Source organism: Eumetopias jubatus, unplaced genomic scaffold, assembly GCF_037043125.1.
Source record: "Eumetopias jubatus isolate StellerSeaLion01/CBP00866 unplaced genomic scaffold, mEumJub1_p1.0 scaffold_9, whole genome shotgun sequence".
In the NCBI taxonomy this organism is placed as follows: domain Eukaryota; kingdom Metazoa; phylum Chordata; class Mammalia; order Carnivora; family Otariidae; genus Eumetopias; species Eumetopias jubatus.
Window position 1 is genome coordinate 48,286,051 of NW_028274815.1, and position 16,526 is coordinate 48,302,576.

General features: G+C 36.5%; 1 protein-coding gene across 1 annotated transcript in view; it reads left to right on the forward strand.

Annotated features, from left to right (window-relative positions):
• GCFC2 (GC-rich sequence DNA-binding factor 2) overlaps nucleotides 1–16,526 on the forward strand; it is a 47,661-nt gene that overhangs the window by 4,149 nt on the left and 26,986 nt on the right. The window contains exons 3-6 of the mRNA XM_028116314.2: nucleotides 3,933–4,157; nucleotides 5,273–5,370; nucleotides 10,079–10,194; nucleotides 15,461–15,647. Coding sequence (XP_027972115.1) covers nucleotides 3,933–4,157; nucleotides 5,273–5,370; nucleotides 10,079–10,194; nucleotides 15,461–15,647 — 626 coding nt within the window. The remainder of the gene's footprint in view (nucleotides 1–3,932; nucleotides 4,158–5,272; nucleotides 5,371–10,078; nucleotides 10,195–15,460; nucleotides 15,648–16,526) is intronic.

Here is a 16,526-nt window from a genome sequence, read left to right on the forward strand (position 1 = left end):
GATATAGCAAATGTAAAACTCTAGGGAAGTTAACATAGCATATGCAGAGAACTAAAAATAGTTGTTGAAATGAAAATACTTGGTTGGAGTTTAAGAAGGAGGAACAACAAAAACAGACAAATTGGAGTCAGACAATATAGAGTTTGGGAGAATTTTATGCAAATAAATGGCATGACTATTTTTGTGTTTTGGAAAGATAAACCAGTTCAGTGGTTGGCAAATTACCACTTGTGAGCCAAATGTGACCCATCACATGCTTTTGCAGATAAATCTTTATTAAAACACAGCCACTCTCATTCAATTATATATTGTCTGTGGCTGCTTTTGCATTACAGTAACAGAGTTTAGAGGTTGTGACCGCTAATTTCTGAAAGCTGAAAGTATTTCTCTGGCCTGTTACTCAAGCTCGGGGGTTTGTAACTTGTTTTGTGCTTTGAACTTGTCAGTCCCATGAAGTCTGAGACCCCTTCTGAGAAAATAAAAATATGTAGCTTTATAAAAGAAACAAATTAACTTGAAATGTAATTGTTTAAATACATTTTTAAAAGACTGGAAATAGGCCACCTAGGTGGCTCAGTCAGTCATGCGTCTGCCTTGGGCTCAGGTCATGATCCCGGGGTCCTGGGATCAAGTCCCGCATCAGGCTCCCTGCTCAGCGGGGAGTCTGCTTCTCCCTCTGCCCTTCCCCCCCTTCCCATGATATCTCTCTCTCTCAAATAAAATCTTAAAAAAAAAAAAAGACTTGTAATATAGTGAAAGTGCTTCATTAACTTATTAAATAACAAGAACCAGTAGCTCTTGTAATTTTTTTCTGATACAAGTTCACGAGGTACAGAAATACTTAATGATGAAACCAGTATTAAGAATTGAAGCCTGGTAGATGAGTGATTGCCTTGTCTAGACTGGAGATAATGGTGCTGTCCGATAGAACTTTCTGCGATGATATAAAAGTTTTATATCTTCATTGTCCAGTATATTAGTCCATAGCCACATGTGGCTGTAGAGCTCTTGAAATGTGGCTGGCTAGTGCAGCTAAGGAACTGGATTTTTAATTTGGCTGAATTTAAATGGTCACATATGGCTTGTGGTCACTGTATTGTACAGTGCTGCTTTAGAAAATGGTGGATTAGACAGGATAAGCCAGTAGTTGTAAAGTGTTGGCAGCCTTGCACATCTAAGGAGAGAAGACATTGTTTGCCAGTGCGTGGGATAGTTTTTAATTATTGTCGTGACAGAGGTATTGCTGGCATGTAGTGCCTTGGAGGCAAGAAATGACATGTGTCTCAGAGTACAGGGCAGTTCAGCACAGTGAAGAATTGTCCCTCCCCAAAGCTCATTTCAGAAACACTGAAAGTTGAAAATTTGTCCTGTTTTTCTTTCTTCTGGAGAAGAAAAGATGAAGGAATGTGAGAAGTTTGGGGATTGGTTTGTGGATGAGGGAGTGCATTTGTTTTTTGTTCAAACAGTGGAACTGTTAGAATGATCCAGTAGTGGAATATCTGCCTTGAGATGTTGCAGATGCAGCATGTTACACACAGGGCATGATGTTAACCTGTACTCCTTAGATAAGATGATGTATGTGAAAATTATTTAGCTTATAGATCTGCGTGTTTATATTATCAAGCAGTATGCTAACGTTATTCATTCCACGTTTGGCCAGTGTCTCTGAGAGCTAAATGCTGGGTGTAGACAGGACAGGATAGTAACTCTTGTCTTGAACCTTTTTCTTTATTGGTAGCTTTATGTAGCACTAGTACTTTGCCAGTGAGTCTGTTGCCTGTGATTTGTTAAACCCCATCAGGTCATTTGCAGATGAATCACTTACACTTCCTACATTTCTGCTTTTGTATTCATACACTTGAGTATTTGAACCTAAGTACATCATCATTTTACATTAAAATTTCCTAGAGGTCTATAAAAACATAGTGCTGCTCAGCTCCACCTCAGATCAACTGAATCTGAATCTCGGATGGGGGGCTTAGGTACCAATAGATTATCAAGTTTCCCAGGTGACTCTGATGTGCAACAAGCGTCAAGAAATGTTAGTGTTGGGGCGCCTGGTGGCTCCGTCGTTAAGCGTCTGCCTTCGGCTCAGGTCATGATCCCGGGGTCCTGGGATCGAGCCCCACATCGGGCTCCCTGCTCAGCGGGAAGCCTGCTTCTCCCTCCACCACTCCCCCTGCTTGTGTTTCATCTCGCTGTGTCTCTGTCAAATAAATAAATAAAATTAAAAAAAAAAAAAGAAAGAAATGCTAGCGTAACCTGCTGTGAAGGTTTTGAGTCTTAATTCTGCTTTAAGTTATATTTAGACATGCCCCTCCCAGCTTTAAGGACATGTCTTTTTATCTTCGTTCACATCACATTAAGATCATTAAACCAGGCAAGAGGAACCACAGAGCCCTTAGCAGATCCTTACAATGCTTCATAATCAACATTTTTTTTGGAGTAATTATTCAACCAGTTAAGAATCCTGTGCAATATGTGATGTCCCCCCTCCACACACACACATTTTAACATTATCCACAAGGAAAACATGCAACTGTTAAATTCTTTGGGAGGATGAAGAAACATCTGACCTGTATTATTTCCCTGATACTAATCTATATATTAGTACTGGTCTATAAAAAGTAAGTCACTTGATTTGATATTCCTTGTTTGGTTTTTTTTAAGATGTTATTTATTTATTTGAGAGCACACACTGGTGTGGGGAGAGGGAGAGGGAAAAGGAGAGAATCTCAGGCAGACTGTGCTGAGCACAGAGCCCAATGCAGGCTCAATATCATGACCCTGAGATCACGACCTGAGCCGAAACCAAGAGTTGGCCATTTAGCCTGTTGAGCCATCCAGACACCCCTGATATTCCTTGTTCTTAGTGAACATATGTTGGTTTTTACTGATCACCTGTTACTGTTTCATAATTCAAGCACTTGTTTTCCTTAGCACCAATGTCAAGCATATTGGTCCATAATTTCTATATTTTTTTTCTGTTTCAAAAGTTGGAACATTTCCACATCTCCAGGCATAGGACATCTTTTTATTTCTCAAAGAATTTGGAACAGTTTATGGTTAAGTTTAGAACCTTTTACTTGAGCTTTGATAACTTAACATCCCTAACTAACATTTTGAAGTGCTTGAAATAGTGAAAATTTCTTTTACCATTTTGTTTACCTTGGTATTTTGCTTAAGAAACTATTTTTTTTCCAGAAAGTAAAGATCAGTTTCAGCTTAGATCATGCATGAAGAAACTTGTTTTGAATTAGAAGAGTACCCATTAATATGGTTTATACTCTATAAAGAAAAACTAAAGCCTGTACTAAAAGATGTCACTTAAATATTTTTCACCTAGTTAATGAACCTGATTATTTTCTTTACACTTTTTAACTTCTTATATTTATTCATGTGGAAATCACCACAGGACCTTGGAGGCTGACTTAGTTGTGTGCTGGTTTTAGTCTCTTTCTCGCTCCCTATATGCCTGGGTGCCCTAAGGGGAGGGGCATCCTCTCCCTCTTTGTGAGTCAGACTGGCCTATCCCCCATCATTCTAACCTCTACAGTTCTGACTGACTAAAGCAACTCCATGCTCAGCAGTCTCGACATCCCAAACCTCACAATCTCAGAGCTTCTAGAAATGAGAAATAGTCCTCAACTAAAAGCCAGCAACAACAGCTGATGAATAAGAGAGCTAAAAGATAAATTGAAGTGATATCAGTATATTTTCTGATACTTCTAGATTAGGTTCATTTTCTAATTTATATTTAATCTCTACAAAAGTAATTTTCTTATGATGTAGATTTTGAGCTGTGCAGTTACATTTGTATCAGAATAGGAAAAAGATTGGAAAGACACTGCTTTTTTATTTTATTTAAATAATGAGGATATGTATTTCTGTTGGTGTTTGTTTTTCATTGTCTTCCTCTTTGTTTCTTTCAGTAAATATCCCTGATGCAGCTTTTATTCAGGCAGCCCGCAGAAAACGTGAATTGGCCAGGGCCCAAGATGACTATATCTCTTTGGATGTAAAACATACCTCTGCCATCCCTGGGATGAAGAAAAACAGTGATGAAGATTCTGAGAGTGAGCCTGACGACCATGAAAAGAGAATACCATTTACCCCAAAGCCTCAAACCCTTAAACAAAGAATGGCTGAAGAAACAAGTACATACTTAATTTATTTACAATATATTAATATTAAGGGATTTTTCACTTGAATATAATATGTTAAAATCTCCATAAAAACATAATGTAGTGTCTCATACTTTAAAAGTGTTAGAAGTTGGTTTTTATTTAATACCAATTTGGTCAATGACATCATAGTCTCTGAAAGACATGTCTATTAAAATATTACTATCAAATTGTAATAACATTTACTGTTATCTGACCTCCACTTGATCTTTTTTGACAGGTTAAAAAAAATTGTACAGAATCTTATTTTTGATATTGAAAATTTTCATTCTCACCTTTATAAAGATTTTTTTTAACATGGAAGCATCTACAGGAATTTTAGCTGTCATTTATTAAAATCTCCCCTGCTCTAATAAAATATTTCCTCTACTGATAATCCTTAGGTCTCAAAGGACTATTTTTACATTTCACATTTATAAACAATATGTTTTACCAAAACTTTTGTTACTTCAAATAATAATTTTTCAGAATGAGACTTTTGGTTTCCTTATAACCCAGAAATTATTTTTCAGTATTTAGATTTTTTTTTTTTAAGATTTTATTTATTTATTTGACAGAGAGACACAGCAAGAGAGGGAACACAAGCAGGGGGAGTGGAAGAGGGAGAAGCAGGCTTCCCACTGAGCAGGGAGCCCGATGCGGGGCTCGATCCCAGGACCCTGGGATCATGATGTGAGCCAAAGGCAGACAAGCCACCCAGGTGCCCCTCAGTATTTAGATTCTAAGGTGGAATTAATAATCTCTGATAAGGAATACCAAATGTTTCATTTTTTCCAAGTTTTTTTTTTTCCCATGTGTGAAACTGTAGTGTTTTCAGTGGGACAGTTTGGTGATGAGTACAGATTCCCAGATTCAAGACTCGGCTTCAGCACATTCCTCAGACAAATTATTTAACTTCCTGATAGGAGTTTCCTCATTATAAAAAAAAAGTGATAATAGTGCTTTCTTCCTAGAATTATTGTGAAGAATAAGTTAACACATGTAAAGCTGCTAAGCCAGCAAGTTATAAACCCCCTAAAAATGTTAGCTGATGCTACTAGAATGGAAAAATATGGACTATTCATGAATTTTTTTTTTTTTATTCCTAGCACCCAGAAATGAAGAAACAAGTGAAGAAAGTCAGGAAGATGAAAATCAAGATATTTGGGAACAGCAGCAAATGAGGAAAGCAGTTAAAATCACAGAGGTAGTAATTTTTTTATACCATTTGTATTAATTTTCTGTGGCTGCTATAACAAATTATCACAAACTTGATGGCTTAAAACAAGACACATTATTCTCTCCCAGGTGTGGAGGCTAGAAGTCCAAAAGCAGGGTGTTAGCAGGGCTGTGTTCCCTTTGAAAGCCCTAAGGGAGAATCTTTTCTTGCCTTCCAAATTCTGGTCACCCCAGGTGTTCCTTGCTTTGTGACTGCATAACCCCTCTCTCTCTCTCCTTTATATGGCCTTCTCTGTGCCTCTAGTCTTATTTTATAAGAATACTTCTCAATGGGCTTAGGGCCCACCTGAATAATCCAAGATTTCTCATCTCGCGATAGTTCACTTAATTAAAACCACAAAGACCCTTTTTCCAAATAAGGTCATATTCACAGGTTCTGGGGGTTAGGACATAGACATATCTTTTGTGAGGCCACTGTTCAACATACTATACCTTCTATTATGTTCTTTTCCTTTTAAACACCTTCCACATTTTACAGGCCACTTGAGGGGACCATATTTTACCTTTAATTTTATAGTAACTGTGACATAGGTGTGTCAATGTAAAGTTTAAACAAATAAATAGATTTAAAACAAAACTAATTAAAAAATACTGTTCTTGAGGTCAAAAGTCCTGGATTTGGGTTCTGGCTGTACCACTAAAATATATGCTCCATGAGGTCAAGAATTACTAACTATTCAGTGTTTATCCCTCCGTGCCTAATACTATGAGTGCTCAATAAATATTTGTGCAACTTTGAGCAAATTATTTCTTTTTTTTTTTTTTTTTTAAGATTTATTTATTTTAGAGCACACACATGCCTGAGCAGGGGCTGGGGGATGGTTGGAAAGGGAGAGGGAGAGACTCTCAAGCAGACTCCAGGCTGAGCATAGAGGCCGATATAGGGCTTGATCTCCCGACCCTGAGATGAAACCAGGAGTCAGACATTCATCTGACTGTGCCACCCAGGCACCCCACATTATTTCATTTTCTAAATCTGTTCTCTCCTCATCAGTAAAATGGGAAGGTAATGTTAACTACATGAGTAGCTGGCTATAGGCTCAAAATCATAATTTAAATCAAAGCACTTATAAATTATATAATATTCAAATATAAAGGTTTTATTTTTTTTTAATCTGTTTAACAAGAATGCTTTGAAAGATTATATGCTCTTTTAGGTAAGAAAAGTATTCAGATCTCTACGTTATTAAAACTAAAAAGCTAAGTAAAGGTAAGCCTTTGGTTGTAACAACATTTAAAATCTCTGACCAGAGAAATGGTTTAAAGGGCTATTTTTATGATGTAAAAATAATAGATGTAGGACCCCCTTCCTCTTTTTAGTAAAGTCAGTATAGCTAAACAGCATGAAAAAAATACTTTGAGAAAAAACATGTCACAGTCCTTACTCTGACTGCTCAAGTTTGCATAATTATTCCTTTTTAAGTATTTTTTTTAACTGGAGTCATAGTATATATTAGAAGTTCCCAGACTTCCCATTCATGGAGCCCTCAGTGTCAGTAACTTTATCTTGGTTCCCCCAGGCCAAAAGAAGTACCAAACAATTCTATTTATGAAGTAGTTAGGGTCAAAGAATTTAATAATGTTTATGTCCTAATAACTTAGTAGCTTTTGGAAAACACATAGATAAATTAAGAAAAAAATCTATTAATTGCATTTTTAAATAACCACAATTACTTATTAATAGGATGCACCTCTTGGGCACTGCATGACATCTCAGACCTTGGAATCATATTGTTCACTGTCATTCTCACCTCCTTTCCAAGTTGATTTTCAGTCACTACTTCCTTTTCATTATGTCCACCAAGAACCCACCTTCACTAATAAGACTTTATCAGAGGACTGTAGCACAATCTAATGTTGCAACTGTGAACTAGTAAAAACTAGTAGTCCAACAAATGATGAATATGTATTCTCCTAAAATATTTTAAATATCTGTATTTAAAATGTATATTTAAAATATTTCATAGCACCCCTTTGATTTCATGGGGATGCCTTGGCACATAGTTTGGGAACTACAGTATGCATACAGTTTCAAATTCTGGGTTTTTTGCTTGACATGTTATAAATATTTTCCCTTATTTCTATACATAGTTATCATAATAACTAATTTTTTAAATTGCATAATATTTATTAGAGTCAGTGAATCATAATTTCTTAGCCATTCTTCCTTTTGGCAAACATTTTAAATTATTAACAGTCTGAATCTTTTTTTCGATTATTTTTTTTAAAGATTTTATTTATTTATTTGACAGACAGCGAGAGAGGGAACACAAGCAGGGGGAGTGGGAGAGGGAGAAGCAGGCTTCCTGCTGAGCAGGGATCCCGATGTGGGGCTTGATCCCAGGACCCTGGGATCGTGACCTGAGCTGAAGGCAGACACTTAACGACTGAGCCACCCAGGCGCCCCTTTTTTTCTATTAATAAAAAATAGAAGGGGCACCTGGCTGGGACAGTCAGTAGAGCATATGACTCTTGATCTCAAGGCTGTGAGTTTGAGCCCCACGTTGGGTGTGGAGATTACTTAAAACTTTAAAAGAAATAGTAAGAATTGGTAAATATTTGCTTGCCTTTTTTTCTTTTCTTCCTTTTGTTCAGATGTATGTTATCTTAGGATAGTGGCCAAGCGTGGTGTTACCAATAAAGGACATGAACATTTTTATGGCATTTACTACACTTTTCCCTATTGCTTTCTAAAGAAAATTTAGAACAATCTGTAATGCCGCTGATATTATGGGAATGTTTCATTACAGTCTTGCCAGCTTAGATGCAAGATTAGTTGCACCAAAAAATGGAATCTCAAGCTATTTGATTTGCATTTTTTATTACTAACTGTGAGTATATTTACAGGTTCCTTTATTGAAGATCTACCACATGCTACTGTGTTAGTTTCGTGTGACTACTGTAACAACCACAAACTTTGTGGCTTAAAACAACAGAAATTTAGGGGCGCCTGGGTGGCTCAGTCGTTAAGCATCTGCCTTCGGCTCAGGTCACGATCCCGGGGTCCTGGGATCAAGCCCCACGTGGGGCTTCCTGCTCAGTGGGAAGCCTGCTTCTCCCTCTTCCACTCCCCCTGCTTGTGTTCCCATTCTTGCTGTCTCTCTCTCTCTCTCTCTCTCTCTCAAATAAATAAATAAAATCTTCAAAAAAAATTTATTTTCTCACATTTCTGGAGGTCAGAAGTCCAAAATCCAGGTGTTAGTAAGTCTGCACTCCTTCCAAAAGCTCTAGAGGATAATCTGTTCTTGACTCTTCCAGCTTGTGGTAGCTGTTGGGATGTAGCCACCTCTCTCTCTTCTCCATATTCACATACCTTTTTTGTGCCCCAGAACTCCCTCTTCCTCTCTTATGAGGATATGTGTATTGCATTTAGGACTTATCTGGATAAACCAGGATAAGCTCCATCTCTCCAAATGCTTAATCACATCTTTGGCCATGTCAGGTAATATTCACAGGTTTGGGAGATTAGGACATCGACTTACTTTCTGGAGTCGCCATTCAGCCCCTACACCACTTAATAATGATAGACACTAGAATGTACAATCTTTATATGGAAGAGAGAGCTAAACAAAGTAATTGTAGTGAAATCTTACAGATTCTTTGACAGAACCTATACCGGGTCCTGAGATAGCACATAGGAGCAAGTGAGTGGTCAGTTTTATAGGTGATAGGGAGATTTGGAAGAGCCTCTACAAAAGTTGATCATATTTAGATGGGTCTTTGAAAGAGGTTTATAATGTAAGGGATTTGAGACAATATATCAGGATGTAAAGACATAAGATGTGAAATAATCTAACTAATTTGAGGATTTGCAGGAGTGATTAGAGCCGGATGAGAGGATTGGTTAAGAATTAGCATGAGAAATGATGCCTTGTGGTAAATACAAGGGTAGTTAAGCCAGTGATTTGGCTTATTATCTGGTCCACTTTGCATATCCTTATCTAAAACACGTTCTTAGAACCCTTTCAACATGCTAAGTATGATGGTGATAAGCTATGATTAGTCAGAGGATAGTAATACGAAATGTTATAAGGTGTACTAACTAGAACATGGTCCTCGACTAGTAATAGATAACCCAAATAACAACAGTAGCTTAAACAAAACTAAAAGCTTTACCCAGAAACCCTCCAGAAGACTTCCATTTACTTTTCTTTGACTAGAGGAGTTAGGTGGATACTCCCATCATGGAAAACATAATCTTCTGAGAGTACATTAGATCATAAACAAAACTAGCTTTAAAAACACTGAGAAGCAAGCTTTTGTGAAAAGTAAGATTTTGTAATTTGCCTCTTGCATGCAAAAGTTATATATATTTTTTATTTTGTTGTTTTTTTATTTTTGAGAGTGTGAGCGGGATGTGGGGGGCAGCGGGGCAGAGGGAGAGAATCTTAAGCAGACACTGCCCTGAGCCCTGCGGCCCAACGCAGAGCTCAATCTCATGACCTGTGCTGAAATCAAGAGTCGGACGCTTAACCAACTGAGCCACCCAGGTGCCCCTAAAGTTCTATATCTTAAAACTAAGAATTATAAAAACATTTTATTGTAACTATAAAAAACGTCAAAGGCACGGAATTTTGAGCTGGTTGAGACATTGGAATACCCAGTCTGCTTTCATGCTATTAATCTTTATAAGATTAATGAGTCTTTTAAAACAGTACAAATTTTCATATTTTTAGGGACCAGACCTAGATCTTTCCTACAGCAGTGAACCTCAAACAGTAAAGAAGTTTGATACTTTGATTTCATTACCACCAGTAAATTTAGAAATTATAAAGAAGCAATTAAATACTAGGTAAGTAAATACTGATTTTAAAATACATTTGTCCTAGACATTTAATAGTGAAAAAAAGCACTGTGTTCTTCTTAAGTACAAATTTAAGTACTTAAATTAAGTACAAAAGTACAAAAATAAGTTGGGAGTGATGTCAGGAAGATGACATAGTAGGAAGCCCCAAACCTCATTTCCCCTTAGAGATACCAATTTAATATACAGTATAAAAAGCCTTTTTGAGAATTCCAGAAACCAGTTAGCTCAAAGCCAAGAATAGCCACACTGAAATGGGTAAGAATCCATTTCTTTTTTTAATTTAAATTCAATTAATTAACATATAATGTATTAATCTCAGAGGTAGAGGTCAGTGATTCATCAGTCTTCTATAATACCTAGTGCTCGTTACATCACGTGCCCTCCTTAATGTCTGTCACCAAAGCCATTTCATTTCATCTGCATCAACCACTCTTGCAAGCCTGCACTGCTTGTGAGAGAGAAAAAGCCCAACTCACAGCTTCTCCACTGAGAGGGAAAAAAGAAGAGTGGAACAAACCTCCAACGTTTTGGCTTTTGGAGGGACTGCCTGAGGGACTGCTTCTACCTCGTCTGTCTCAGAGCTGTAATGGGGAACTGTCATACCTTGGTTGACTGGGGACCACAAAGAGCAAAAGACAGCTCAGTTGTTGCAGAGCCAGAAAGCCTGCCATACTGCAGACAAACACCAGAGGGAGCAAGAGACTATGAATGCCTTAAAAAAGAAACACACAACCTCTCTAATAGGGAAATTTCATATAGAAGCCCAGAGAAGATACATCCTCCATGAAAGATTTGAGGAGACCTCCCCTTGCCCCCCAGGTCTCTAGACAGGCTGACTGGTGATGTTCCTTCCCCGTATGAAACTATTTCCCTTAAGTGCATTTTCAAATGCATAAGACAACAACAAAAAATAACAGGGGACATAAACAGGAAAACCTGGCCTAACCAAAGGAGTAAAATAAATCTCCAGAACCAACCTTTAAGAAACATATCTATGAATTACTTGACAATTCAGAATAATCTGCTAGAAGCTGGAAGTGCTACAAGAGAACACACACAACTAAACAAAATCAGGGAAAGAATACATGAACAAAGTGAAAATATCAACAAAGAGAAACTATAAAAAAGAACCAGAGATTCTGGAGCTCAGCAATACAGTAAGTGAACAGAAAACTTCACTAGAGGAGATCAGCAGCCTATTTGATATCAAGCAGAAAAAAGAAGCAGTGACCTCAAAGACTGGTCATTGGAAATTATCAAGTCAGAGGAACAAAAAGGAAAAAATGAAGAAAAGTGAAGAAAGCCTAAGGGACTTACAGGATACGTCGAGCAGAACAACGTATACATTAATGGAAATCCAAGTAGGAGAAGAGAGTGGGGCAGGGGGCTTATCTGAAGATACCATGGCCACAATTTTACCAATCTGAGGAAGGAAGTGGACTTCCACTCTCAAGCATAAAAGAGGACAAGAAGAGTGAACCCAGAGAAGCTCACACTGAGACACAGAATCAAACTTTCAAAAGGCAGAAAGAGAATTTTGAAAGCAATGAGACAAAAGCACCTCAGATACTAGGGAGCCTCATAAGATGATTAGCTTTCTCAACAGAAACATCATAGGCCGGAGGGAGTAGGGTCACATATACAAGGTGCTGAAACTCCCAGCCGAGACCTGTAACCGGTAAAGGTGTCCTTCAAAAAGTGAAGGAGATACAAAGACCTCAGATAAGTCAGAGCTGAGGGTGTTCATTACCATTAACCTGCCTTACAAAAATTGCTATTAAACGTCCTTCAAGTTGAAAGGAAGCCAGCCGATAACATGAAGCATATGAAAACAAAATATAAAGCTGTGTGGTAAACATATATATGTAGACAAATAGATACTCATGCCCTAATGTAAGGTGATGCGAAAATCACTTTTAGTTCAGGTATAGAATTTAAAAGATAAACACATACAAAAAACTGTAATACTGTTCCTGAATACAAAATTTTAAAATGTAATTTGTGACATCAATTAAAAAAATGGAGGACATATGAAGGAATAAGTACAGTTTTTTGTATGTGATTGAAGTTGTTACCAGCTTAGAATAGATTAGAACTGTAAGATGTATTTTGTAATCCCTATGGTGTACACACACACACACACATGCACGCACGCACAGAACCTATAGAAGATAACACAAAAGAAAATGAGAAAAGACTGAGGGCATGTCCCTATAAAGAATCCACAAAACACTAAGGTAGCAAGAGAATAAAAGGCAGAAAATGACTACAAGACAGAAAACAATTTACAAAATGGCAATAGCAAGTCCTGTATTAATATTACTTTAAATATAAAAAGATTAAACTGTACAATCAAAAGAGCGGCTAAACGGATAAAAAAATTTAAGATCCAGCTACATGCTGTTGCAAGAGACTCATTTAAGATTTAAGGATACAAATAGACAAGGTGAAAGGATTGAAAAGTATACTCCATGCAAATAGTAAACTAAAGAGCAGTAGTGGCACAATTAAGAACTATTACAAGAGACAGAGAATGACACTATGGTATATGAAGAGATCAGTTTATCAGGAATTATAACTAAACAATTACAAATTTGCATCTAACATTACAGCACCTATATAAAGCAAATATAGACGGCTGAAGAGAGACATAGCAATACAATAATAGTACAGGACTTCAGTATTCCGCTTTCTGTAATGGATAGAACATCCAAACAGAAAATCAATGAGGAAACCGTGATCTTGAACAAAATGGACCTAACCAGACACATAGAACATTCCACCCAACAGCAGCAGAATGTACATTCTTTTCAAGCACACATGGAATACTCTTCAAGAAGGATCAAATGTGAGGTAACAGAAAAGTCTTAACATATGTAAGATTGAAGTCACACCAAGTATCTTTTCCAAACACAATGGAATGATGATGTTCATAAAGAACATTTTCGTTGCTTTTTTTTTTATGGAAATTTTTTTTCTAATACATAGTAATAGGTTCCAAATTTTCTTCCCCTGTATCTTTTGTATAAATCAGCTTTAAAGTAGGTTCATTCCGTAATCATATTGCAGTTAAGATATATTGGTCATAGTCGCTCATTTAAATGGTTTGACATAGAAAAGAACATTTTATAGCATTGTATAGTGAAATAAATTTAAAAATTTTTAGATGTACTAGTTTTAGTTTTAGACTATATTATAGGGAGTTAGCAAATTACCACCCCACTGCCTATTTTGTAAATAAAGTTTTATTGGCATACAGCCATACTTATGCATTTATGTATTGTCTTTGGCTGTTTTAGTGCTACATCACAGAATTGAATAGTAGCAATAGCAACCATGTAACTCCAAATCCTAAAATAGTGACTATCTTGACCTTTATAGGAAAAGTTTGCCAAGCTGTGTTGTAGGTCATTGTTTTTCAGTAGTGATATTAAATGATGATGATTGCCTTGATTCAAGACTATTTTTGTAATAACCTCACTATTATTTACTCTCCTTCTGATAGTCCTTCCTTAATTGGAAGAAAAGAGCTAGAATTATACTTATTGCATCAAAAATTGCATATAACTCAGGACTTGGGGGTTTTTGTTTTTTGGCTTTTTTGAAATTGTGTTGAAGACAGTTGTCTTGCATGAATTATAGAACAGGAAAAAGGTAGCAGACCACTGATAGAGATTAGCATTTCACTTTATCTGGATAGGTTTTATTTTCAACTTCAGTGCATTTTTTTTTAAGATTTTATTTCTTAGAAGGCACAAGAGCAAGGGGAGGGACAGAGGGAGAGAGAGAATCCCAAGCAGACTCTGTGCTGAGCATGGAACCCGATGCAAGGTTTGATCCCGTGACCCTGAGATCATGACATGAGCCAAAATTAAGAGATGCCCAACTGATTTAGCTGCCCCTATTTTATTTTTTTATTAACTGGGTTTTTTATTTTAAAAAGAAAATATGTTTTCATGGTCCAAATACTAAAGACAAAATCAAACAATACAAAAAGATATGCAGAGAAAAGGAAGTCACCTTACCCAGAGGAAACCACTCCTCCCAGTTTCTTATGTTTCATTCCAGAAGTAGTCTGTATATCTATACAAGCACATATATACTTATGTATTGTCCCATTTTTTTATACAAACATGAAGCCCACTGTATACCCTGGTCCTTACCTTGCTTTTTTCATGTAATACATATTTATGAGCTTATTGCTATAGCCAATAATATTCCAGTCAATTCAAGCATTTTATTCATAATGTTTTCTGTCCGTTATTGTCTTATTTCTTAACTGTCTCCATTCTTTACATAAAGCAAGGAAAAACTTTGAAAGACAAATGCATTAGTCAGTGTTCCAGGGAAACTTTAATGACATTTGGTTTAAGCAAGTACTTACTAATGACTTTTCAGTGTATAGCAGGTTAGCTGGAGGAGTTGAATTTTTGAAAAAAAGTTCACTTCAAGACCACATACTACAAATTTGATATTTCATTTGTAGATAATTCTCTCTAATGTACTAACAGTGTCGAATATTAGTGGAAAATACCTTCCAGATATTTTTAAAGAAAGAGGTTTCTTACTCTTCTACTGGCAGGTGTATGGAGAGAGAGCTTATTTTAAAAAATAAGCAAACATTGAATTACATTTGACACTTTTTTTCATGTTACATCAGTTGATATATGTGATATTCACAAGGGTTGAGAACAAAGGCTGTCTTATCAGTAGAGAAGTGTATGGGGGCTACAGCAAAAACAGGAAATGAAATATGCCTCAAAGAACATCGAATTCTAATGACAGATAAAACCATTGAGTCACAGATTATACCAAATCATAACATGCTCAAATGGTTTTAATACCAGCTTATTCAGATATTCCAAGAAAGACCACAGACTGATCTAATAGTAACTCCAGATGGATTCCCGAGTTTCAAATATAAGACCTAGGATTGTTCTAGAAACTCACCAATTCTGATCAATCCACACTTACTAACTTTCTAAAATTACCCTCTGATTAGCTCGAGCACCTAAAAACCTGTAAGTGTCCTCTCCCACCTCTTCCTTTGAGACCTCTTTTCATTGTGGCGCTCTCCTTTGCACAGCAAGTCTCATAAACCCAGGTTTATAGGATTGTCAGTTTCCTTGGTGGTCTCTGAAAGTAGCTTTGAAAAAATTTCATTAGACTGCTATTTACTGTAGTAGAAATAAAAGTTGGAAAAACAAAGCAGTTTTTAGTTTTCATTTTTCTTTATTTTGTTTATTTATAGATTAACATTGCTACAGGATACTCACCGCTCACACCTGAGGGAATATGAAAAATATATACAAGATGTCAAGAGCTCAAAGAGTACCATCCAGAACCTAGAGAATTCATCAAATCAAGCTCTAAATTTTAAATTCTATAAAAGCATGAAAATTTATGTGGAAAATTTAATTGACTGTCTTAATGAAAAGGTAACGTGGTTATAAACACAGTATTTCCTTTTTTATAAAGAAATCCCCTTACCATGAGATTTCTTAAAAGTAAATCCTACAACTAAATACTTTCCTCTAGGGTTTTCTTATACATCTTTGACATACTGCAACATTAAGTACCCGCTTAATGTTGGACAGTTAGGTTTTTTGCAATTATTTTGGCATAAAGTTTTATATATAAATTTTTATGTTAAAATTCCATCTGTTTAAGAAAAATTCCTAGAGGGCGCCTGGGTGGCTCAGTTGGTTAAGGAACTGCCTTAGGCTTGGGTCATGATCCCGGGGTCCTGGGATCAAGCCCCACATCCGGCTCCCTGCTCTATGGGGAGCCTGCTTCTCCCTCTTCCTGCCGCTCCCCCTGCTTGTGGCGCGCGCACTTGCTCTGTCAAATAAATAAAATCTTTAAAGAAAAAAAAAGAAAAAAATTCCTAGAAGGGGAATTGATAAGTCAGTGTCCAAATATCTTTAAGACTTATGAAACATTGTTTAATTATTCACCAGAAAGATTGTATCACTTTTTTTTAGCTTATTTCATTTAAAAAATGATTTTTGTTTTTACATAACTTTTTTCTCATTTTTTTTCCTTTTTTAAAATTTAAATTCAATTAACATACAGTGTATTATTAGTTTCAGAGGTATTCAGTGATTCATCAGTCTTATACCCAGTGCTCATTACATCATGTGCCTTCCTTAATGTCCATCAGCCAGTTACCCCCCATCCCCCACCCCCTTCAGCAACCCTCAGTTTTTTCCCTATGGTTAAGAAAGAGTCTCTCATGGTTTGTCTTCCTTTCTGATTTCGTCTTAACGTATTTATTTTGATCTGAAACAACCCTTTGTTTTATTAACACATGTAGT